At 43.3% G+C, this 23,097-nt stretch overlaps 1 protein-coding gene and 1 long non-coding RNA gene across 2 annotated transcripts in view; one reads left to right on the forward strand and one right to left on the reverse strand.

Moving 5' to 3' along the window:
* Positions 1-3,219: 3,219 nt before the first annotated feature.
* The window catches only part of PLEKHS1 (pleckstrin homology domain containing S1), a 37,180-nt gene continuing 17,302 nt past the window's right edge, over positions 3,220-23,097 (reverse strand). The window contains exons 5-15 of the mRNA XM_073793965.1: positions 18,218-18,306; positions 18,000-18,106; positions 17,537-17,671; positions 15,867-15,942; positions 14,870-14,980; positions 12,963-13,088; positions 10,338-10,453; positions 9,634-9,840; positions 8,857-8,958; positions 7,436-7,571; positions 3,220-4,660 (exon numbers count right to left, since the gene is read on the reverse strand). Coding sequence (XP_073650066.1) covers positions 4,481-4,660; positions 7,436-7,571; positions 8,857-8,958; positions 9,634-9,840; positions 10,338-10,453; positions 12,963-13,088; positions 14,870-14,980; positions 15,867-15,942; positions 17,537-17,671; positions 18,000-18,106; positions 18,218-18,306 — 1,385 coding nt within the window. The 3' untranslated portion in view covers positions 3,220-4,480. The remainder of the gene's footprint in view (positions 4,661-7,435; positions 7,572-8,856; positions 8,959-9,633; positions 9,841-10,337; positions 10,454-12,962; positions 13,089-14,869; positions 14,981-15,866; positions 15,943-17,536; positions 17,672-17,999; positions 18,107-18,217; positions 18,307-23,097) is intronic.
* Positions 13,558-18,868, forward strand: LOC141276787 (uncharacterized). The gene is made up of 5 exons (XR_012326890.1): positions 13,558-13,585; positions 13,823-13,913; positions 15,953-16,046; positions 17,508-17,618; positions 18,080-18,868. It is a non-coding gene; the product is annotated as an uncharacterized lncRNA (long non-coding RNA).

Raw genomic sequence — 23,097 nt, forward strand, 5'->3', positions numbered from 1 at the left:
CTGCATGTCCACTGCATGTCTTACCAGCTGCTATTTAGGTTTCACTCTGAATAGTTTGTGTCCTCAGCAGAAAGAACAAAGTGGAAAGATACAGACACCCTCTGAGGCCTGTCCTAGAGGCATGATGCAACCATGAGGAAGAGGGAGTGGCTGAGAGGTGGCAGCTCGAAATGCCCTGTTGAAAAGTTGAGCAACGGCAGAAAAGATGTCACCCTGCAAGCTGGAGGGGCCACGCGGAGCTGGGGAGCCCAGGTAATTCTCTTCACATTGCCAGCTCTGGTTTCTTCCCCAGCAAGACTGAAGTGCACCAGATTCAGGCCTAGGTTATATGATGGCCAAGACTAGCTTATCATCCATTCTCGTTACCTCCTTTCCTCCAGAAATATGCCCAGAACAGGGCTATCTCTTGCAGGGACGGTTGGGTTCATCACTCTGCAGCCCCCAGCTCCACCTTCACTCATGTTCATCCATCTGGAATCGGGCTGGAATGAACAACAAGGGCAGCTCTGGAAGAGGAAGGTCACAGATGACTCTATGCACCGAGGATGGGTGTGGATGCGGTGGGGGGTGCACAGTGGGAGGAGGGTCTATCCTACCCTCTCTGCTCTGATGAATTACATGTCTGTGAGGCACATGTCCTTTTCGCCTTGGCCTCGAGACTTGCCCCCATCTCTCAGCAGGATGTCCCACAGTTCTCTTGGCCGAGTAACAAAAAGCTGGGTGTGGGACAAATGCCTCGGTTAGCAGATTTCTGGGCCAGTCACCAGCTTTCCTTGGGGCCACTCCCCAGTGGCAGAGAGCAGAGTGGAAACCAGGCTTCCCTGCTCAGGCACAGGGTTCCTTTCTGGAGGGGGAATGGAGGGGTGCTTGTCATCAGCCTCCTCCAGAACTGTTGAAAACGAAGGGCCTCTTCCTCTCAAAATCACCCTCGTGCATATTCCGTGTCCTGTAGCTTCTCAGAAGATGCACCAGCCTCTCCCCGTTACCCTGGGGGGTGATGCTCCCCAGAATTGCTCCCTGGTCCACCTGCAGTCCAGTCACCTGGTTGTTAGAAGGCAGATTCCAGGGCCCCACAACAGAACTACCAAATCAGAACCTTTGGGTTGTGGGAGATCTTGAAATCTGCCCTGAGACTTCCTTTGGGGAACAAACTGCTCATGTGGGAGAAGCCCCTAGAGCAGGATCTTCGTAACAGGTATCCCAGATGGTTCAGCTGCAGGTGGAACGTTCTGGGACGAAGAGAGGGCCAGGAGCAGCCTCTCTGCCCTTATTACACAGGGGAGAGCACGGACTGGGAGCCAGGAGTCCTGTGTTCTCCCAGCACCTCCGTGAGCCACGTAGACGCTTCAGCACCTTAGTGTTCAGGCTCTTCTTCCACTCAGTGCGGAACTGAAGGGCCTGGGAGCTAGTGCTTGTCTATCCATCTCAGCTTAGAAGTCTGAGCAAAACGGGAGAAGGACCTCTGGGCTTCAGAGCAGTGTACCCACCCCACTGCTGATTCCCAGACAGTTTTACCTTGAGATATATATATATATATATATATATATATATATATATATATATATATATATATATATATTTTACTATCTTTATTGGAGTATAATTGCTCTACAATGGTGTGTTAGTTTCTGCTTTACTGAATCAGTTATACATATACATATGTTCCCATATGTCTTCCCTCTTGCGTCTCCCTCCCTCCCACCCTCCCTATCCCGCCCCTCCAGGCAGTCACAAAGCACCGAGCTGATCTCCCTGTGCTATGCGGCTGCTTCCCACTAGCTATCTACCTTACGTTTGTTAGTGTATATATGTCCATGCCTCTCTCTCGCTTTGTCACAGCTTACCCTTCCCCCTCCCCATATCCTCGAGTCCATTCTCTAGTATGTCTATGTCTTTATTCCTGTCTTACCCCTAGGTTCTTCATGACATTTTTTTTTCTTAAATTCCATATATATGTGTTAGCTTACGGTATTTGTCTCTCTCTTTCTGACTTACCTTGATATTTTTTTAAATTTCCTTCACTAAGGTGGCTTGGTTTCTACTTATGAAGGCTTAATATATAAATGTTTATATATATATATTATTTACGACACCTGTATTTATTTTTCATTATAAATGTGACATGTGCTGATAGTTATAAAAAAAAAAAGAGAGAGAGAAAAATTCGAACATTATAGAAATGCCTCCCCCCAATGGCCAACTGTGATCATACTTCTCAGAGATGATTCTTATCGACAATTTGATGTATGTTCTTCTAGACAAAAAATGGTATTGTCTTAGCAGCAGCAGTATAACTAACCTTTACTGATTGCTTACTCCATATCAGGCAATGTGTCAGGGGCTGTTTGTACATCATCCATTTCAACATCATAACAACCCCTGTGAGGGAGGGATTTCTCTCCCCAGTTAGGGTTGAGAAAAAATTTTTTTTAATTTCTTTATTTTCTTTATTTATTTTTGGCTGCGTTGGGTCCTCGTCACTGTGGGTGGGCTTTCTCTAGTTGCGGCGAGCGAGGGCTACCCCTCGCTGCAGAGTGCAGGCCTCTCATTGCAGTGGCCTCTCCTGCTGCAGAGCACGGGCTCTAGGTGCGCGGGCTTCAGTAGTTGTGGCTCGCGGGCTCTAGAGCGCAGGCTCAGTAGTTGTGGCACATGGGCTTAGTTGCTCTGCGGCATGTGGGATCTTCCCAGACCAGGACTCGAACCCGTGCCCCCTGCATGGGCAGGTGGATTATCAACTACTGCACCACCAGGGAAGCCCAGGGTTGGGAAAATTTTATATGCACCAACACCAGTCATTTATTTTTGTAAATGTGGGATGATGTTATACCTACTGTACTGCAACATGCTTCTTTCATTCTTAAGATATTGTGAACATCTTTCCTAATCATTCGTGTAAAACTTTGAACAGCTGCAGAATGTTCAATTATATGAAGTCATCATAATTAAGCAATTCCCAAAGGATTTTTGTTGTTGTTGTTACAAGCAACGCTACTGTGAACAACTTTTTTTTTTTTTTTTTTTTTTTTTGTGGTACGCGGGCCTCTAACTGTTGTGGCCTCTCCCATTGCGGAGCACAGGCTCCGGACGCGCAGGCTCAGTGGCCATGGCTCACGGGCCCAGCCCCTCCGCGGCATGTGGGATCTTCCCAGACCGGGGCACGAACCCGTGTCCCCTGCATCGGCAGGCGGACTCTCAATCACTGCGCCACCAGGGAAGCCCTGAACAATTTTTTTTTACAGATATCTTTGTGTATTTGTGTGAGTGTTTCTGTAGGATAAGTTTCTAGAAGTAGAAACACTAGGTCAATATACACATATAAAATCATTATACAGTATACCTTAAACTAATACAGTGTTATATGTCAATTATATCTCAATAAAACTGGAAAAAAGTAGAGTCTTAACTCCAATCTAGCTTTACCAAAAAAAAAAAAAAGAAAGAAAAAGAAACAGTAGGTCCAATAGGGCATGCAAATGAAAATTTTTTTAATACTTTTGTGTACAATCTAGATAACAGAAAATGAACTATATTTGAGTGTCTCATCTGTGTGCTGAAGGTCTTTTCAAATCTAAATCCAAATACAAAGTGAAGATCAGGACAGCTGTTTCTCAGAGCTGGTTTTAGATTCTTGGTTCTGCCACTAAATGGCTATGAAACCAGGAGCCATGAAGAAATATATCATTAAATGTCTGAGGCCTTGATTTCTTCCCGTGTGAAATGGCAACACAGTAAGATCTATTTTCCGAAGGCCTCTTTTGCTCTACCGTTCCCCCATTTGATTCATCCTTTAGTTCTCTGCATTTGTTTTCTTATTTATGAAAGAAGACTTGACCTTTCGGCCTTTTAGGATCAATGAGTTAATGCATCAATTAGTAAGAACTTTCAAACTTAGAAGTGCTAAGCAGTTCCCTTATTACTTGTAGAGCAAGCAAACTTTGCTGGATATAACCTTAAAATTGCTTGGACTTCTGAAATTGTTCCTTGGTCTTTAAGAAAATAAGATGATCGTTGAATCCAAGAAGTCACTGTGTCTTAGCATTCTGCATGTGATGAACAGCAGGAGGTGTCTGGGAAGGCTGATACGGTACCACATCTCTCTCGGGAATCTTGGCTTCCCGAAATGAGTGTTTCCAACTGTCCATTCCCTAACAAAGAAGAGACTGTGTGGACCATGACCTCACAGAACACACAGCACACTTTAGATGAGAAACTTACCCAATCTCAGTCTGTGGTGTTTGGGACAAAGTCTGAGATAATAAGGCCTTACATTTTCACTGTGTTCCATAGTTATCATCCCACTTGGGCCTCTCAACATCCTGACGCAATAGCCAGAGATGGGATGGTTATTCCCATTGTTAAGATGCAGATGGAGAAATTCAGAGAGCTGTGCTGACTGCCTGCTATCACACAGCGGTGAGGGGCAGAGCTCAGCACAGAGTCTGGGGCCCATCCTCGCTTGTCGGCAGTGGGCCCCAGCACGTTACTCTCCAGATCCTTTCTGCTGACCCTTTTTAATGGCTAGGCTCCTCTCCAGTGTCCTCTCCAGTACAGACGTATCCAGTTTAGAAGGTTTAATGCCTTGGTCTGGTAAGTGGCATGTACAGGCTATTCCGTGGAATTTCTCTGAATTTGGGATCCGAGCGATGGTGAGTTTTACTTTCTAAAACACAAGAAAGAAGAACATTAAATGACTAAAGACTATCTTTAGGACTGTTGGTTCTCAGTGTCAGTCTGTCCTCATTCACACCCTTTGAAGCTGGTTTTGAGGAAAATCTGGGCTGGAAAAAACCAGGATGACTTATATTGATATATTCATGTGGAAGATGGATTTTTATTCTCTGGCCTCCACTGGCCTGAGCCCTTAGGGCAGATTCCAGAGTACATCAGTCCTGTCCAGATGGGCCCATTTGTACCAAGAAATAAAAAGCCTCTTGAAACAAGAGAATCCAAATAAGACCACCAGACAGGACCAGCCCCTGACAAAATTGGGAGGAGACTGAAGTTCTATGTGTTTCTCCTGCAATCTAGCATCTCCTCCCCTTTCCCATGCACATCTCCTCCCCCTCCTTTTAAAATCTCACATTCTCTCCCCTTCCTGTCCCTACCCACGCTCACCCCAAATTCCCATTTCTGTCAACTTCATTCTCAAGGATGGAAAGTACATCTGCTTGGTTCAGCTGTTGTAAAACATTAGGGGCCTTTGACTGCCCCTCCTTTCGTTCCATATCTTCCCATCTTCCACTATCCTTTTTCCTTTCAGGGACCAGCTATTTGAATTTTAAAAAGGACTGGATATTTGTTTTTAACATAAAGAAATAGATCAGGAATGGTAGGGGTGGGCAAGTTGGGGAGTTTTTTGATCTTCAAATAATCATATTGGTGAACACATGTATTTCTCAATAGCATCTAGGAGAAAGGGGGGCAGGCAGAATGAGCCCAAAAGAAATGCTGTCAGTCCCTCTTATGCAAGGGACTCCACAATCTAGAAGGCAGTCTTGATAAACTGCGGTCAGCAACACCCAGGTGGAGTTCCTCCTGGATCTGCTCCCAGGGAAAAACCCTTTTCTTGGCTTCAGAGCTGATGCCTAGGTCTCTGGATAAGCGTATTGTTTGGTAACTTTCAGAAGATTATATTGAACACTTGGCCGCAGCACGGGTCTTTGGCAGAGGAAATATATTACAGTTACTAGAGCGTTGGGCTGGACTCCTAAAAGCTTCCCTTTGCCACCACACAAACTCCTACCCTAGTCTTCAAAACCCAAGTCAAGCATCCCCTTCTCTGAGACACCTTTCTGGCCTCCCTCAAATAGATTAACTTCATTCTTCCTCTGTGATCCCATGGTCCTCTGTTCGTATCTCAAGGCACATACTGCACCTGTAACTAGCACATAATATACCTGTTTTATCCACTAATCTGTAAGCCCCTTGAGCTCAGGCCGAGGCCATTTTTGTGGCTCTAGGACCTAGCAGAGAATACAGCATACAATAGATGTTCAATAAATGGTGAATGAGTGAAGGAATGAATGAGTCCTTTTGCTCTAACACTCACTATTTATGTATCGTAGACAACTCCCTCATTCTTACTAAGTTTTCCCATCTAGATAGTAGGGGTAGTACAATTTGTCTAACCAACAAAGTTATTGTGTGATGCAGAAGAGATAAGACATATTTAATCATAAACTCTCAGAGCTGGAAGAAATTTGAGAGATCTTCCTGTACCGTGGTTTTCAGAAATTCTAAGCCAAGTTACTGTTTCCTCGAGGTGAGGTAACAGGAAGTTCCAACATGAAAAAATAATGATAAACATACACTGCTGTCACTAGCCAAAGCCCAGAACACCGTCCTCTCCCTCCCCTCTCCTCCTGTCCTGGTCTTAGGGGTCCAAGAAGTACAGTTTGAAAACCAACCCTCTCTCACTTTATAGAGAAGAAACTGAAACTGACTTGTCAGAGAAGGAAGTGACTTTCCCAAGGTCAAGTGGCATGTCAGAAATAAAAATAGACCAGGAAAGGAGTTAACAGTATGGAGACTGTACTAATAGGCAGAAACATGGCGAGCCTTTTAACGACACGCGTACTCGGTCCATAGTCACATGTTCAGTATAATTCTTACAATAAGTCTGCGAGGAAGGTATGTCCATTTCTAAGATGAGGAAACGGAGGCTTAAAAGGCCAAACCTGGGGGCTTCCTTGGTGGCGCAGTGGTTGAGAGTCCGCCTGCCAATGCAGGGCACACGGGTTCGTGCCCCGGTCCGGGAAGATCCCACATGCCGCGGAGCGGCTGGGCCCGTGAGCCGTGGCCGCTGAGCCTGTGCGTCCGGAGCCTGTGCTCCGCAACGGGAGAGGCCACAACAGTGAGAGGCCCGCGTACCGCAAAAAAAAAATAAAAAAATAAAAAAAAAAAGCTAAACCTGTTCAGCATTCCCCAGCCGATAGTAGAAGAAGTAATAGTAAGCATTCTGAGCACCTAATATGTGCCCGTCACTGTTGTAAGCATGTTATATATTATCTCATTTAATTCTCCAATAACTAGCATTATCATTATCCCTAATTTTACAGAAGAGAAGATTGAGGCACCATTTGGTTAAAGGAGGTTGGATGTAAACACTGAGCCTGCCTGATTCCACTGCAAGCTCTTTTTTGCCATGTCATGCTGCGCCTGAGGTCTTGAACCCAGCCGTTCAGTCTCCTAGCCCAGTGCTCCCTCCAAATACTACTTGACACAAAAGAATTTTAAAAGGGTCCTAAAATAACATTCTTGTTATTTAGAAGTATCTTAGGAAGTGTTATTTACACTTCTTATTCTCTTATTTACATATGGTGGCTGCAGATTGCAGAATCTCATTTGTCTTCAGAGCACAGCACTGTTCAGACACCATCCAAGACCTTGATCTTGTTCTTTCTTGCCCTGACCAGGGCCAATCAGCAGGACTCACCTCCCCCTGGATGGACCGGCTGAGAAACAAGGAAACCTCCTCCAGGCTCTGGGGCTTCAGGTCATTCACGGCCAAAAGGTGATCTCCGTGAAAAAATAAGCATCCCAGGTGCGGGGGGCCATCCCACTGAGCCACACTGCAATGAGGGTACAGCATCCAACACAAGAGTGAGACGGTGCTTGCTGGGAGTGCGGGGCACAGATGGAGATACAGATGGGGCTCCTCACTCCATTCTACCACTACTATTACTAGTTTCTTGAGCTATATTGAACTACATCTGAAGTAGTCGAACTCTCTTTTTCTGTTTGGAATATTCTTTCCTCTATCATTACTCTGGGAGCCTGAGTCTTCCTCCAAACTCCAACTCCAATGACACTGCCTCTCCAAAGCCCTCCTACGCCACCCTTCCTTTACCTTAATTAATCTCTCCTGCCTCTGGACTTCTACTGCATTGTCTGAGCCCCTCGCTTATTGTATGCTCAGATCAAATGCATTTTATATTTACTTGTTTATGCAGCTGTCTTTTTCAACGGCTTTGAGACCCCAGAAGTATGGAACCACCTTTAAAAAAATGGTTTTTTATAACCCCATAAACAGAAGATGTTACGTACTGGGTTGGCCAAAAAGTTCGTTCTGGTTTTTCCGTAAGACGATACGGAAAAACCCAGTATTTAAAGTGAGCACACAGTGAATATGTCATGCAAAAATAGATGAATTATTAGATGAGCAAGCTCAGGTGTAGAGGAGTCCATAGTTTCCGTCAAATATGTTTTGAGCCTTAGATTGTGGGAAGTTCGGAAAAATGGCAGGTTGTGGTTCCTGCCCTCTTATAGAACTTATAACTGATGTGTGATGTTTACATGAACAAGCTTTCTTCTATTCTAAAAATGTAATCTTCCATCAAAAGGAATTACAAGGTCTTTAAAAGAATGTAGAATCAAACAAACAGTGATCATTCTAAGAAAATTCTCTGCCACACAATCTTCTGTGTCTGAGTCCCTGACCAGCAGGTTTTTACCTGATGTCTAGAAGTCTTCGACCCTGGTATGCCATTTTCTTTTAGACCTTAGATTCTTGTTGACCTCACTGACCTCATTCATCAAATACTCACTGCTCGTTGTTTGGCAATGATTTCCTTGGACGATATGTATTCCTGCCCACTTTTCCTCACTTTCAAAAAATCAGAAATTTAGTGCCTCCTGGACTTTTGGGTCCTCCTATACCCACCTATCTCCCAGCTGTCCCTCCTATACAACAGTATCCTTATTTCTGCCTCAATCAAAGACGTTTTGTGACAACAGCAGCACGAGAGTCCGAGTTCTCCAGGCAGTTTTGCCACATACAGTGCTTCAAGATATAATGACTGTCTTCATATCATCCAACCCCATTTATAATCAGTAACCCTCAAATCTCCTACCTACCATATCCGTCCTGCAGCTTCTCTGAGAGCAAGATGGTTTATGATGTCAGGAGGAGAAAGGAACATGTTCAGCTTCTCCACTTGGATTTCATCGGGGGTGTTACTACAAGACATTTGTAAAAGTCAGGCGACTCTCTCTGGCTCTGAACCGTACCTTCTGAATGGACTTTGGCTTCCGACATCTGAGACGGTATTATGCCATTAAAGATTGTCCAAAACATTTGGAGAAGAATAAGAATTTAAGTTACTCGTTAATGCCCTCCTCCACCCCCTTGGGATGTGGTAGCGATGGTAGACAATGGAAAAGGAGTAAAAAATGGACGAAGTTCATTATATATCATGTCAGTTTGCACACTTCTCCACAGAAGGAGACATTGAAAAGAGTTAAAGTTGAGAACGATCTCACCAAATGTTCTTGGCATCATTTAAAACCTGAAAGTTCTCCAGCCTAGTCTACAACCAAACCTCATGTGACTTGCATGCCTGTCATTTTAATAGTAAAATCTGGGTGATATACAACCCAGGTCAGGGTGATCCAAGGTTCCAGAACCTGAAAGGACAGAATTTTTTCAAGTATTTGAAAATGCCACTCACAGCCCTGGGGACTGCTCACTGCACTTCCAACTCTGGTATTCACTGTCCTTGGTTACTGTATCAGTGAGAAGGGCAAGCTGGACAGATTCTTGGCTCAGTTGGAGATTAAAATGTGAATTCTGAGTACAAATGGAAGCCTGCCTTGCTCTACGGGCTCATAAAATTTGAGAAATGAGAACTTTACTTGATTAGTATAGACAATTGCACAACACTTAGTGAGGCCGCCCCCTTTTTGTCATTCGTGATCTGTGCTTCCGTATTGGCAGGTGAAAGACAAGAGCCCGTTCCTGAGCCTTGTTCTTGTGGGTGAAGCTCCCCGTTCAGGATATCTGCCAGGGTCTGGGATTCCTCTTTGCCATCAGCAGACTTATGGGACGACTCTTTGGAAACACTAGAGTACAAGAAGTTAACACAAACCCTTTTTCAGCGTTATCTATTTACAGCTTTCCGTGGTGTGTGAATCAGATTTAAGTAGCTAACAGCCATGTGAAAACTAACAAGGTTTTGAAGTATGTCCAACCATCAGAATCCCAGCTACAGTTAGAACCAGATCCAATAAACTTTCCTTCTAAAAATGGACATGGGACCAAAATAGCCCTTTACATTGGGAGGGTTTGGAGAGACAAAGGGAGCGTGTGAGAGACGTAAATGCAAAATAGAAAAGAACTGCCCTGGGAGACAGAAAATGTCCCCAGGATGTCACTAATGGTTTTCTATGGGTAGAGAAACCATTCTCACGTTTACTCGTTTTGAGATGACTGAATGGCGTGTTGGTCTATGGTAATGCTTTTGTATTATTATATCAACTATTTAAGTGATCTGGTAGCAATTGTTCTAGAACAGTACATTAGCTAAGATCAAATTTTAAGGTATGGCAGTTTTACTTACCAGGATTTCATGGACATGTAATGACACTCAACTGCCTCGGAGACCTGGTCTGGACTACCAGGTCCAATGGGTTCAACGGGTTCACCAGAATCATTGGCAGCAATATCATTTTCCAACTATAGACAAGAGGCAGAGACGTAAGGATGTGAGTCTATCAATAAGCCAGGTACCTTGTCACCCACTACCTGATGGCTCTGGTCCCTGAAACGGTATGCCTACCATTGGATGAACAGTGGTGCTCATTCTGGGGGAATGAACCAGTAAAGCTTCTGGCAGACTCCAAATCTGCTTTCTTCTCTAGGATTCCCCACGTTCCTGATACAAGTGTCCTATTGGAGTAAATTGCTGTCCATTTTTCTGTGTCATCACTAGGCACTTAATGACATGAACTCTTTTGCCCAACCGATACTATTATAGAATCACGACACCCGAGTGGGTCAAAGGCTCCGACACAGTGCAGAGCTGGCCTCGGGCTACTCTGCTCACAGGCAGTCAGGTTACTTCAAGGGGCTGTAAGGATTCTAGAAAATACTGTCCTCTGGGGATTCTCCACTAGCCTGTTGGAACTAAGTCATTTGGGGCAATGGTTTCTCAAAAACCCTAGGGGCTTCCGATTGCCTACCCAACAAATTAACCATGAACCATCACTGGAACACTTCTTTCCAGTCAAGCCAGCCCTCCCACCACGCCCCCACAAACGGTGTTCTTCTAGTGCCCATTTCATGCAGTTTTCTTCCCCTTTTCTCTTTTGTCTAATGAAGCTGTATTCAGGCCTGGCTTGAGGTCCCATAGCCCCCTCTGATCACCTCAGCCACTGCCAACCTCTCCCTTCTCTGAACTTCTACGACACGGTGTTATACTTAATTTTTGTGGTGGTCTTCCAGCTTAGTTTTATCTGCCTTACTAGACTTTGCATCTCGTAAAGTACCTAGCAAACGCCGGGCATACAGCTAGCGCTCAGTACCACCTGGCTGGTTGGTTGGACTGTCACGAAAGACTAGTCGCCGTCACCATGTCCCAGAGAGCACTGGCATGAAAAGCGGGGTCCTGTGGTCAAACGAGCTTGGGGAATGCTGTGCGTTGTATCCTGCTGGGCTATTTATAATGCACCACTGCATACTAAAAAGGCGCTGAGACTTCTTCAGTGAAGAAGCTTGTGTAACTTACTTTGATTTGGTGTTTCCAGAACTTATTTCACCTCAGACTGCTTCTTAGGTATGAACACGTCACCATCTTATAGAAAAACCCAGTTTGGGAAATGCTGCCTCCCTTCCCCCAATTTTGCCTTCCTACTTCCCATTTCCATTCTCTTCTCTCTGCTGTCCACCTTGAATATAGCTGCTGGGTTAATAGTACTAGAAGAGAATTCGGTTTTGCCCCTTCCTAACTGAGAAGCCACCACTGCCCCTTGTCCTGCCTGCAGCATGAAGTCAACTTGGCATTCAAGACCCATTATGGTCTGGCTCTATTTTCTGGTTGCTGTGGGTTTTTTCCCCTAATATGCCACTCACGCTGGGTTAGAGCTCAACTGAACTATTCATCATATATGTTGTCAAATGCCATTTTGTGTCTTGAAGCCCTCCCTGACTCCAGTGGAGACAGAAAATCTGTCTTTATTTCTATTGCTTCCAGAGCTCTTTTATTTTTTAAAAAAAGTATTATTTTATTGAAGTGCAGTTGATTTACAATGTTGTGTTAGTTTCTACTGTACAGCAAAGTGATTCAGCTATATATATATACACATATATATATGTGTATATATATATATATACACATATATATATATATGTATATATATATATTGGGTTGGCCAAAAATTTCATTTGGGTTTTCCATAAGCTGTTATGGAAAAACCCAAATGAACTTTTTGGCCAACCCAATATATATATGTATATGTGTGTGTGTGTGTGTGTGTGTGTGTGTGTGTATATATATATATACACACACACACATTCTTTTTCATATTCTCTTCCATTTTGGTATATCACAGGATATTGAATATGGTTCCCTGCGCTATACAGTAGGACCTTGTTTGCTTCCAGAGCTCTTTGACCATGCCCTGGTGGAGCATCGTCAGGTGGTAACTGGTAAGACTGTGAGCGCTGAGGGCAGGCGTGATATCAGGTCCTTTCTGGTAGCCACCATGCCTAGCACAGTACAGGATTCGCACACAGAAGGCACTCAGTAGGGAATTCCAAATGATCGATAGACTGGTTGGTATGTGCCACACAATTTATCACCCAAGGGTATTGTTGTTTCTGCTCATGTTATTATTATCTCTTCCTAGAATGCAGAAAGTCTCCCCAGATCAATCCCTCAAGTCCAAATTTTGCCTATCATGTAAGGTCAAATGTCATTCCATGGAACTTCCCCTGGCCTCTGTCTGGAAGTCAGCTTCCCCGCCTACCACCCCTCATGCCTTCTGAGCATTTAACGAGCATCTCTCTTCAGCATGGAGCCCTTTCTGTCTCGTATCATGGTTGGTTCCTATTAAAGTGTCAACACTGTGAGCACATCACCTGTGTCTGATTCTGAAACCAGCCTAATGCCTCAGAAACAATGCCTGGCAGGGGCTCAGTAAATATTTGTAGAAGGAGTAAATGATTAGTAAACAGAAGGGGTTACCTCTCTACGAATACTTCGAGGATAAATATAATGACTCTCTTCTTCTGTATCTTGAGCGGTCTCTGGCAAGAAGGCATGCGGTGGATGAGCTTCTCTGAGTCCTGAAGACCTTTTTTCCATTAAATGCTGAATAAAGAGATGAAGACAGAGTTAATGCTTTTTCTTTGTCTTTGCAAGAGACAGAATTAAACCACATGTTTTCTGGAAAAGGCATAATAGATTAATTGGGTTGAGAACATCCGAGGATCTTCCAAGGTTACATCTAGAAGCCCACACAACTTGAACTTGCTTCTTGAGTCTGGGTCACCACTGATATAAAAATATAAGCCCATCTTTCAGGTTTTTCTCTATTATTGGGTCCTGTAACTCAGAACAAGTAATTCTCTCCGGTGGGTGGTGTTCTAAGTCACTAAGCTCCGCCACTGAATCCTCCACCCTCATCTTTTTCTAGTTTTCATTCAGTGCCATCTGAGAAGCTAATTAGCCCAGGGTCAAGGCACTGCATCTTTTCCCTTTCCGCTCAGTGTTCCTCTTTTGTGTTCTGCTTATATAATTCTACTGTTTCCATAGCAATGCAATTTTGTAGCATCGATCATGTGATAGTATGAATTGTAGGCTTCAAGGTGATCTAGGTTCAACCAATTACTGCTTCCCTCTCTAATAGATACAGGACAGTACAAAGTAGCTGCTTTGCCTGGCAGGAAAATTGTTATAAGTACAATTCAATTCTTCCAAGTACAATGCCTTAGAGCAAGGGGGGAGGGGGGGTTGAAAAAACCCTGAATGTTCTCTAGCAAGTCCTTGAAAGAAAGTGATTAAAAAAAAAAAAAGATGTATTTAAGTTGTGTCCGTTTTTCTAGCTCCAAGTTCACGAAGCCAGGTCATGCTGAGTCTGGGATGAGGAAGGGTTCCCATTTTATTTTAGAAACAGCAACAACAACTCCCAACAAGGTAGGTGGTTCTCTTAACTGAAGCTGATTGGAAAATCACTGGATTGGAATACATAGTATGAAAAGGCGAAATGACCAATAATATTATCTCTAGGGAGAAGGGGTACAGGAGTGAAAAGCTAGAGGCATTTACTGAAAAGAGTTATCTTTCTCAACCCCATTTCCTACCACCTTTCCTACAAATACCAAATGAAGTGTTTGGCCTGGTGCATTTGATATGCTACAGAAAGCTTTTAAAATAGTTGGAGAGCTTCCAGCTAGATAAAACAGTAGGCTATGCCCTATTAAGATGTGCCTGGTACCCAGGGAAAAGGCAAAGTCAGTGGTTACATCTCTAAGGGACAAAATAGCATCCATGGCAGAAGAAAAAACACCACTCGGCCTGTTCATTAATAATATCCAGAATTGGGAAGATTGCAAATCCAAGAGAGCTGAAAGCACAATTACAAATCATTTTCAAGGGGCAAATGTATTATTTGTTTTTTCCTCCAATGGACTTCATTAGAAATGAAGTCACACACACACACACGGAGAAGCAAGACTGATTTGGGTAAATAGAGGAAATAATAAGAACTCTGATTTTGCCTCAGGAGTACAAATGGTCAAGTGGTGTTCGGGGAATTTTTTTTACAGAAGTAATCTTTGCCCTGTTGGTGAAGGGAAGGAAAAGGCTACCATCCAGGCTTTTGTTTAGCTGGGGGGATCTCCACCCAACATACCCGATGTACCCGGATGCATATCGAAGAGCATCCAAAATGAATGAATACATTTAGATGTAGGCAGGGCAAGCAGTAAGGCTCATGGTGGGAGGGGAAACAGACTAAATATAGGATAGATCATAGGACTAAGAATCATTCTTTGGTGGATTAGGCTTTGAGGAAGATGTCAAATACATTGACTTTTGAAGCATCAGCTGGCTCTCAGGCAGGGCGTCCTAAGAGAGGTAAGTCCGATTACCATGTCTGGAAGACTTTTTCTTGCTATGGTCGTGCTGACAGCCTCCGGTGTGTAGGAAAGACCAAGGAGAGGGTCTGAAGAGGGCCTTGTATCACCAAATGAGAGTTTCTCCTGCTTATCAAAAAGGAATATTGGAATCAGGGCATGATTGATCTCTTGTCTAGAATGAAGCAACAGCCTGGTCATGGGGCTCTCTGCTTCCAATCTTTGACCACTAACATTTATACTGCTGGCCAGCATTCTCCCGTTTAGACAAGAGCTGGTCTTGTGTCTCTCCTGTTCCAAAACCCTTGAGGACTCCCAGCCTGGCCTTCAGAGATGCTCTAAGTTTCCCTCAACCTGTCTTTTCAACGCTGTGTCCCTCTGTACCCCACCCCTTCACTCAAATCATTTGAGCACTTGTAGACACACTTTGCTTTCCCTTCTCCTTGGCCTCTGCTTTTGTTGTAAGCATGGAACAATCTAGAAACCATGTCAAAACGATACCTAGAGGCCAAAGTTTCATTTATAAAGGTCTGTCCTAAGAAAGGACTTAGGTAAATTAGCAAAGGTTCTTATGAAGTAAATAAACAACTTAAAATTTCTGGCACTTACATCAAAGAAACCTTATATTGAAAATATAAGATAGGTAAAAAGCATGTTTTTTAGAAACCACCCTGGACTTAGTCATTCCAAAGGTAGCTGTTATGTACCTTGAATAACAACGATGGAAAATACTGTAGTTTCAGCTACTATTAAAAAAGGCCACAGTTAGCTTTCACTCCTCCTACTCCAATAATGAAAATTTGAAGTGTCTGTATTTTAGCTCTCTTGCAAAACACAAAAGAATTTTTTTCTATTGTTAGTCATAAAAATAACAAGGATGTACATTTTCTCACTTATTTATTCCTTGTATTAATGCCAGTTGCTAAGGAGGGGGAAAAAATAGCTCACATTGTTTCCTTGTGAAAGAGGGCTTTGTTCAGGTGTCCCGCTATTTTATTAGTGAAATAGTTACCCCTGTATTCTGGCGTGCTGCTTTTCTATTCCGGCAGAGGGATGACAAGAAAGAGACCCAGTCTTTAATCTTCTCCCTGTTGATAGGAATAAACTTTCAGCCGGCATGTGGCAACAACGGCGCCTGCGCTCATTTTGAACCGGAGGAGGATTCTTTTATTAAGATTGGACAGGCAATGGGGTAGGTACCAGGGAAATAAGGATCTTTTTCTTTCTTTTTTTTTTTTTGCTGTACGCGGACCTCTCACTGTTGTGGCCTCTCCCGTTGCGGAGCACAGGCTCCGGACGCGCAGGCTCAGCGGCCACGGCTCACGGGCCCAGCCGCTCCGCGGCATGTGGGATCTTCCCGGACCGGGGCACGAACCCGTGTTCCCTGCATCGGCAGGCGGACTCCCAACCACCGCGCCACCAGGGAAGCCCCAGGATCTTTTTCTTGAGTGGCTTAAATGGCCCCCCTCCTTGGATCCTTACCACCTCCATGCTAACACACCAGAATTAACCCTCATGCCACCCTTGTGAGCAAAGCTCAGAGAAATGGGAAGAAAAGTGGAAAGTAACAGTATAATCACAGAGTTTGGAGCTTTTGACTTTGAAACGGATTTCTTTTGTGTTCTTAAGTGGCCCCTTAACCTGTCAGCGCCATTTGGTGTAGCTATTTAGGTGCGCCTCCCTTTAGGGAGTGCATGTATTTAAGGGTGTATTTGAACAAATGCATATAAATCACATCTTCTTTCTATTGACTCCCAAGACAATTGTAAGGAAAGGTTTTCGCCTGGGGATTGATCTGCAGCAGATCAAATCTCTTCATACGGATACTTGGGCTTGAGCATTTGCCACCTCCTCTGTACAGCTGCCTCCTCCAACTTTAGCCTCTCTGTCAAGCAGATAATCGCCCGCAAAGAATCCATTTGCCATCTTCGCTAGCACCAGGAGCCCCTCTTAAAAACTGAAGACTCCTTCGGGGACGAGCATAGCCACTCCCTAATATATGTACCTTGGGTAGATGCTAGCGTATTGGTTTCTTCTACCTAAAATGTATCTGCGGTGATGGTGACAGTTATGGGTTGAATTGTGTCCCCCGCCTCAATTCACGTGTTGAAAGCCCAATCCTCAGTACCTCAGAATGTGACCTTATTTGGAAGTCAGGTCAGGTTGTTGCAGACGTAATTAGTTTAGATGAGGTCAGACTGGAGAAGGGCGTCCCAATCCAATATGACTAGTGTCTTTATAAAAAGGAGAAATTTGGACGTAGAGACGTGCACATAGGGAGACTGCCATGTAAAGGCTGGAGGTTTGCTGCCACAAGCCAAGGAACTACCAGAAGTTGGGAGAGAGGCCTGGAGCAGATCTTCTCTAGAACCTTCAGAGGAACCATGGCCTACGACACCTTGATTTCAGACTCCTAGTCTCCAGGACAGTGAGACAGCAAATTTCTGTTGTTCTAAGCCACCCAGTTTGTGGTACATTGCTATGACAGCCCTAGGAAATGAATACTGTGATTTGTCAAGGTATTTTAACACATAATAAAGACTGCCAAGGTGGTGTTTAAGGTTGTGGCCATGGGTTTCTAGTCAAGGCATGTTTATGGTGTACTGGTTTAAAATGTTTTTGTTTATTTGTTTGTTTTTTATTTTGCATACAGGAGACACCCCGTGTTATCTTACTACTTACCTGTCATAGCCAATGAGGAAGTATTCCCTGTTAGTGGCCCTGATCGACATCACTTCGTCATGATGGCAGTTAAACATCTTCTGTACGGATTGCATTTTTTCATGGTTACTGATGCCGACTTCTATACTGGAACTTCTGTTAGATATAGATATAAAGTATTAAACGGATGCAAATACAAAATTAGGAAGAAATTGACTAATGTTTTTTATTAAGTTTCAAATTGAATAAAACTTTAGATCTGTTTGATCAATACTTTGAAAATTGTCCAATAGTTTTAGAAAATAAGTTTAGATCTGGTTTATCACTGATTGAAAATACTTTGTTCAGCCTAAAACTTAATTCCGAATTCCTATTTCAGTTGGACTCTTAGTTCCACAAATTAACGTTTTCTAATCTTTTTTCTATTTTGCAGGCAACACCTTAGTATTTGTTATTATAAACATTTTCTTGATTGGATACGCACTGATCAAGTTCAATAGAACCTCGGTGATGATGGTCTTTGTAATAGGAAAGACTAAAGCCCTTTTCCCCACTCTTTGACAGGATGAAAAGCCGCTTTTTCCAAGAGGTCTGAAAAATGAAAACATTTTGCATCTCAGTTAAATCTCAAAGGAAGAGAAAGGATTTTAAAAATGCTCATGAGGCTGGTGGGAGGCCTGTTAAATCTTTGTGAATACTTACTGCAGAGAAGAAAAGCTGAGGAGGTGGTGATTTAATAAAGTAATCTTGTTTGCAGACTTCATTTTCATAATATAATGTAAATTGTTTGCCTAATGAAAGAAAGTGAACAGGACTCAGTGTGTTCCCTATAAATTTCTGAGAAGAACTGCTTCAATTGGAGAACACTGTTTACTGCTGGAAAGGTCTTCACATTATTCAGTTATGGAAAAACACATCTATAATAGGCCAGGAGAACAAAAAACCCAGGACCAAGTGTGTGATTCTTATTCATCCACTGTCGGGACCTTTGTTCAGATGACATTTAGAAGCTCTTTAATGCAGCTCACACCTGTCTGGCTCTCCGGATGCCGGTGGCTCTCTAGATGTGAGCAAAGATTTGTCTCCCTTCCTGTTGAATCACCAGCCGCAGCGGCAAGATAATTCTGCCTTGACCTTTGACTTACCAAACAAAAGCAAAAGCACCTGCTATTGAAAATAAGGTGGCAGAGTGGTTAAATAGGAGCTTTCCAAAATGTTAATTGCTTCTCTGTGAGGATGGACATGTATAGGCAGTTTTGATTTTTTCTATATTTTTGAAAAGGTCTGCAAGAAATATGTACTACTTTCCTTATCTAGAAAAAATTAATGTTGCTAAAATAAAATTTATTTTAAAAAGAAGACCTTGGTTTTGCTTTTACATCCAGGCTATAGTTGTAGTTCATCCATGGTTTGGTAAAAGTCAGCCTTTACTAAAGAATTAGCACTTCTTTATTAAGTGAAAACAGAATGAAGATTAGGTACTACAGCTGATGGAGACATTAGGCTCGTATCCAGTAATTCTCAGCCAGCCGTCCTCACCTTCCCTGCCTCTCCTCCTTCTGCAGCAGCTCTGCCTGCTGCCCCCGTTCTTCCCACCAAGGAAGAAAAAAGGAAAGAGAAAAACAGAAGGAAACAAAAGCAAAAAGCTTTAGCTCCTTTATTTAATGGTTGTGTGGCTTTGGACAAATTCACAGATTTATTTACTGAACAAATACTTACAGAACACCTTGACTCACTAAATTTCAGTTTCCTCATTTGTAAAATGGAGGTGAAAAATAAAGGAAAGCCAAGAGCATCGTAGCCACTGCAGTCCCTGACCGACAGTGCACCCTGAGAGGAATTCAGGATGAAAAGCAGGATGCGGCACTCTGTGATCTAGAAAAACAGTCCCCATAGATAGTCAGAGGTATTTCAGGAAGAATTTTAATGAATCCAAATCCTTGCAGCTTCCCGTACACAGATGAGCACTAAAATCATTAACTTGAGGTATCTGTTCTTTGTGACTAACAGCAACCTTTTACTGAGATGTATTCTTTTTTTTTTTTCTTTTTGCGGTACACGGGCCTCTCACTGTTGTGGCCTCTCCCGTTGCAGAGCACAGGCTCCGGACGCGCAGGTTCAGCGGCCGTGGCTCACGGGCCCAGCCGCTCCGTGACATGTGGGATCCTCCCAAACCGGGGCACGAACCCGTGTCCCCTGCATCGGCAGGCGGACTCTCAACCACTGCGCCACCAGGGAAGCCCTACTGAGATGTATTCTTGACTGAATGTATTTTCTAGCCAAAAGTCATACATAAGCTGGTTTCCCCCTACCTCTTCAGAGCGGTTCCCTAGAGCTACTGAGAAACTGTCTCCCCAGTAGGAGACAGAGTGGAGTAAGAGAACAGAGTGAGTAAGAGAGGAAGAGTGGTATAAGATGAGGCTGCAGATGAATCCTGCAGCACCTGGTAGACACTAGACCATGGTACAGTTTGCATTTATTTTAAAAGCAATGGACAACACCATCCATGGATTAGCCTTGACCAAAAAACACTGAAACAACCTCATCAACCCTCTAGATCCAATTTGTAGGAAATACAGAAAACAGAGAAACATGCTAAACACCACACCAGGGATGTGATCAGCAAAATTCAGTCTCTAGGGGAACTTCTAGGACAAAATCTCAGTATTTTCACCCTTGGATAGATCATTTTTGGCCCTGAACATCTCCACCTCGATTTCCCATAAACTTCTTTCTCTCATCCTTTTCTCGCAGGTGCCCTAGATCACTTGGTGGCATCTATCCAGCCTCCCCTCCTAGAACACTTAGAGTCCTCTTAAAGTTTCACCCTTCCATCACCCTTCTGTCCAGTCAGTCATCAGTCATGTCCATTTTACTTCCTGGATCCACCCCTATCTCTCTGTTCTATCACCACTGCCTTCAAGACCTTCATACATTTCAATACATTAAAGTCACATGAATTCAAGGCCTGCATATGTTTTTCACTATACTGCTTTGGTAACTGTCTAGATTGACCCTCTAATTCTATTCTTGGCATCTTCAAAACCATCCTCGACATAGCCCTGAGAGTAAATGCCAAATCTGGCCAATTTTGTACTTTGGGCAAAGATGAAATAACAGGAACTGGATTTACTCTCCTGTCTGAAACACACAAAAAATACAGAATATATAAATTAGTTGTGTTCATGACACTGGTCATAGGCAATAAAAGTCATGGATCCCTAAGAGATAGGAAACAAACTTGGTGAGCCCTACAATTTCCTTGGCGGAGTTTCCAGTCCACAGCACAGGAAAGGGGAACTGAGGTGGGCCCAGGTGGACCCCTGAGCGGAGGAAACAGAGCTGAAAGTTCAGGGAGATCAAGGCAGCTAGAGCTCATAGGACAGAGGGAAGAGCCGCACAGAGGGAGAATCCCAGAGACAGTCACAGGGTCGCCCTCAAGTATTCAAGAATACTGATCAGTATACGTGTGTGGGGAAACTACCCAAGGCCAGAGAATGAACCATCAGAAAAAATTAGAGGGAAGAGTGCCCAGTGCTCACTGGGCCAGAAAAAGTGCCAGTTCCGTCCAGCCAAACTGGCAAAAATGATCATTGATGGAGGACTGGGTAGAGTACTAGGAAGGTCTTGCCTCAGTAGTGGGCAATAATTAGCTCTGGGCTGAGGACTGCTCCAGACCTAACAAATCATAAGAGCAAGTCTTAAAAGGATCAAATTGTTTCCAAGGAAGTTAACTGCATCCCAGAAAAAAGCTCAAGATTCGTAGAAATACAGAAATATCCAGCACCCAACAAGGTAAAATTTGCAAGGTCTGGCAACCAATCAAAAATTACCTGGCATGCAAAGAGACAGGAAAGCAGGACCCATAATGTGGATAATCATCAATCCTTCAAAACTGGCCTAGAACTGACACAGATGTTAGAATTAACAGAGAAGTTCATTAAAACAGTTATTATCAACTGTATTTTATACATTCAAGAAGTTAGAGATATAGAAGATATAAGAAAGATCCAAAGTGAACTTCTAGAGATGAAAACCACAATGTCTCAGAAAAACAACAACAACACTGGATGGGATTAATGGGACTAAAACAAATGGAGAGTGAAAAAAGAACCCCAAACACAAAAGAGCACTGGTGCATCGTGGGACAATTTCAAGTTTCAGGTCACTGGATTCTCTGAAGTGGGGGAGGGAGACAGAAACAAATATTTGACGAAATAATGCTGAAAATTTTACAAATTTAAAGAACACTATCTCAGAAATCTCAGCAGGTCAGGAACCCCAAACACAAAATATAGGAAGAAAACTCTAACAAGGAACATCATAGCCAAAATGCTCAAAATCAGTGATAAAGAAAAACCTTAAAAACTGTCAGAGGGAAAAAAGAGATAATGCATACAGAAGAAAAAATAAGGGCGACGTTAGATTTCTCATCAGAAACAACGCAAACAAAACAACAACAACATCAAAACCCAGTGGAACAACGTATTTAAAGTACCGAAAGGAAAACAGTGTCATTTTAGAATTCTATAGGCAGGAAACATATCTTTCAAAAACGAAGGCAGTTTCAAGACATTTTCAGACATGCGAAAGCTGAAAGAATTCAGCATCAGGAGGCCTGCATTAGAAGAAACGTTAAAGGAAATCCTTCAGGTGGAAGAAATGATGCCAGATGGAAATCTGAATTTATACAAATGAATGAAGAATGCTGAAGTGGTAACTGCAAGGATAAATATGTGAAATTTTTATCTGACTATTTAAGACATAAAAATTCAATTGACGGGGCTTCCCTGGTGGCGCAGTGGTTGAGAATCTGCCTGCTAAGGAAGGGGACACGGGTTCGAGCCCTGGTCTGGGAAGATCCCACATGCCGCGGAGCAACTGGGCCCGTGAGCCACAACTACTGAGCCTGCACGTCTGGAGCCTGTGCTCCGCAACAAGAGAGGCTGCGATAGTGAAGAGGCCGGCGCACTGCGATGAAGAGTGGCCCCCGCTTGCCACAACTAGAGAAAGCCCTCGCACAGAAACGAAGACCCAACACAGCAAAAATAAATAAATTAATTAATTAATTTAAAAAATTTCAATTGACTACCTAAACCAAAAACTCTTGATATATGTTAACAACATAGATGAATCTCAAAAGAATTATGTTGAGTGAAAGAAACCAGACAAGAGTTCATACAGTATGATTCCATTTATATGAACTCTAGTAAATGCAAACGAACTTAGAGTGACAGGAAGCAGAACAACGGGGAGTGGGATTGGGTGCTGGAGGGAAGGATTCTAAACAGGCACAAGAAGACTTTGGGGAGTGATGCATGTGAGTACTATCCCGCTGTGGTGATCGTTTCCCAGGCACATACACACAACCTTATCAAGTTGTTCATTTTAAATATGTGCAGTTGATTGTATGTCAATTATACCACAATAAAGCTATTTTTCTAAAAATATGAGCAATCCAAAAAGCAAATCTGATGACACCACTTCCGTGCTGAAATGCTTCAAGCGTTGCTGGTTATGTGAGGTCAATATCCGGCACCATATAGCACCACTTTCCTGTTCTCCCCCCGTCCTTCCTATTT

The sequence above is a fragment of the Tursiops truncatus genome, chromosome 16 (genome assembly GCF_011762595.2).
Source record: "Tursiops truncatus isolate mTurTru1 chromosome 16, mTurTru1.mat.Y, whole genome shotgun sequence".
NCBI lineage: Eukaryota > Metazoa > Chordata > Mammalia > Artiodactyla > Delphinidae > Tursiops > Tursiops truncatus.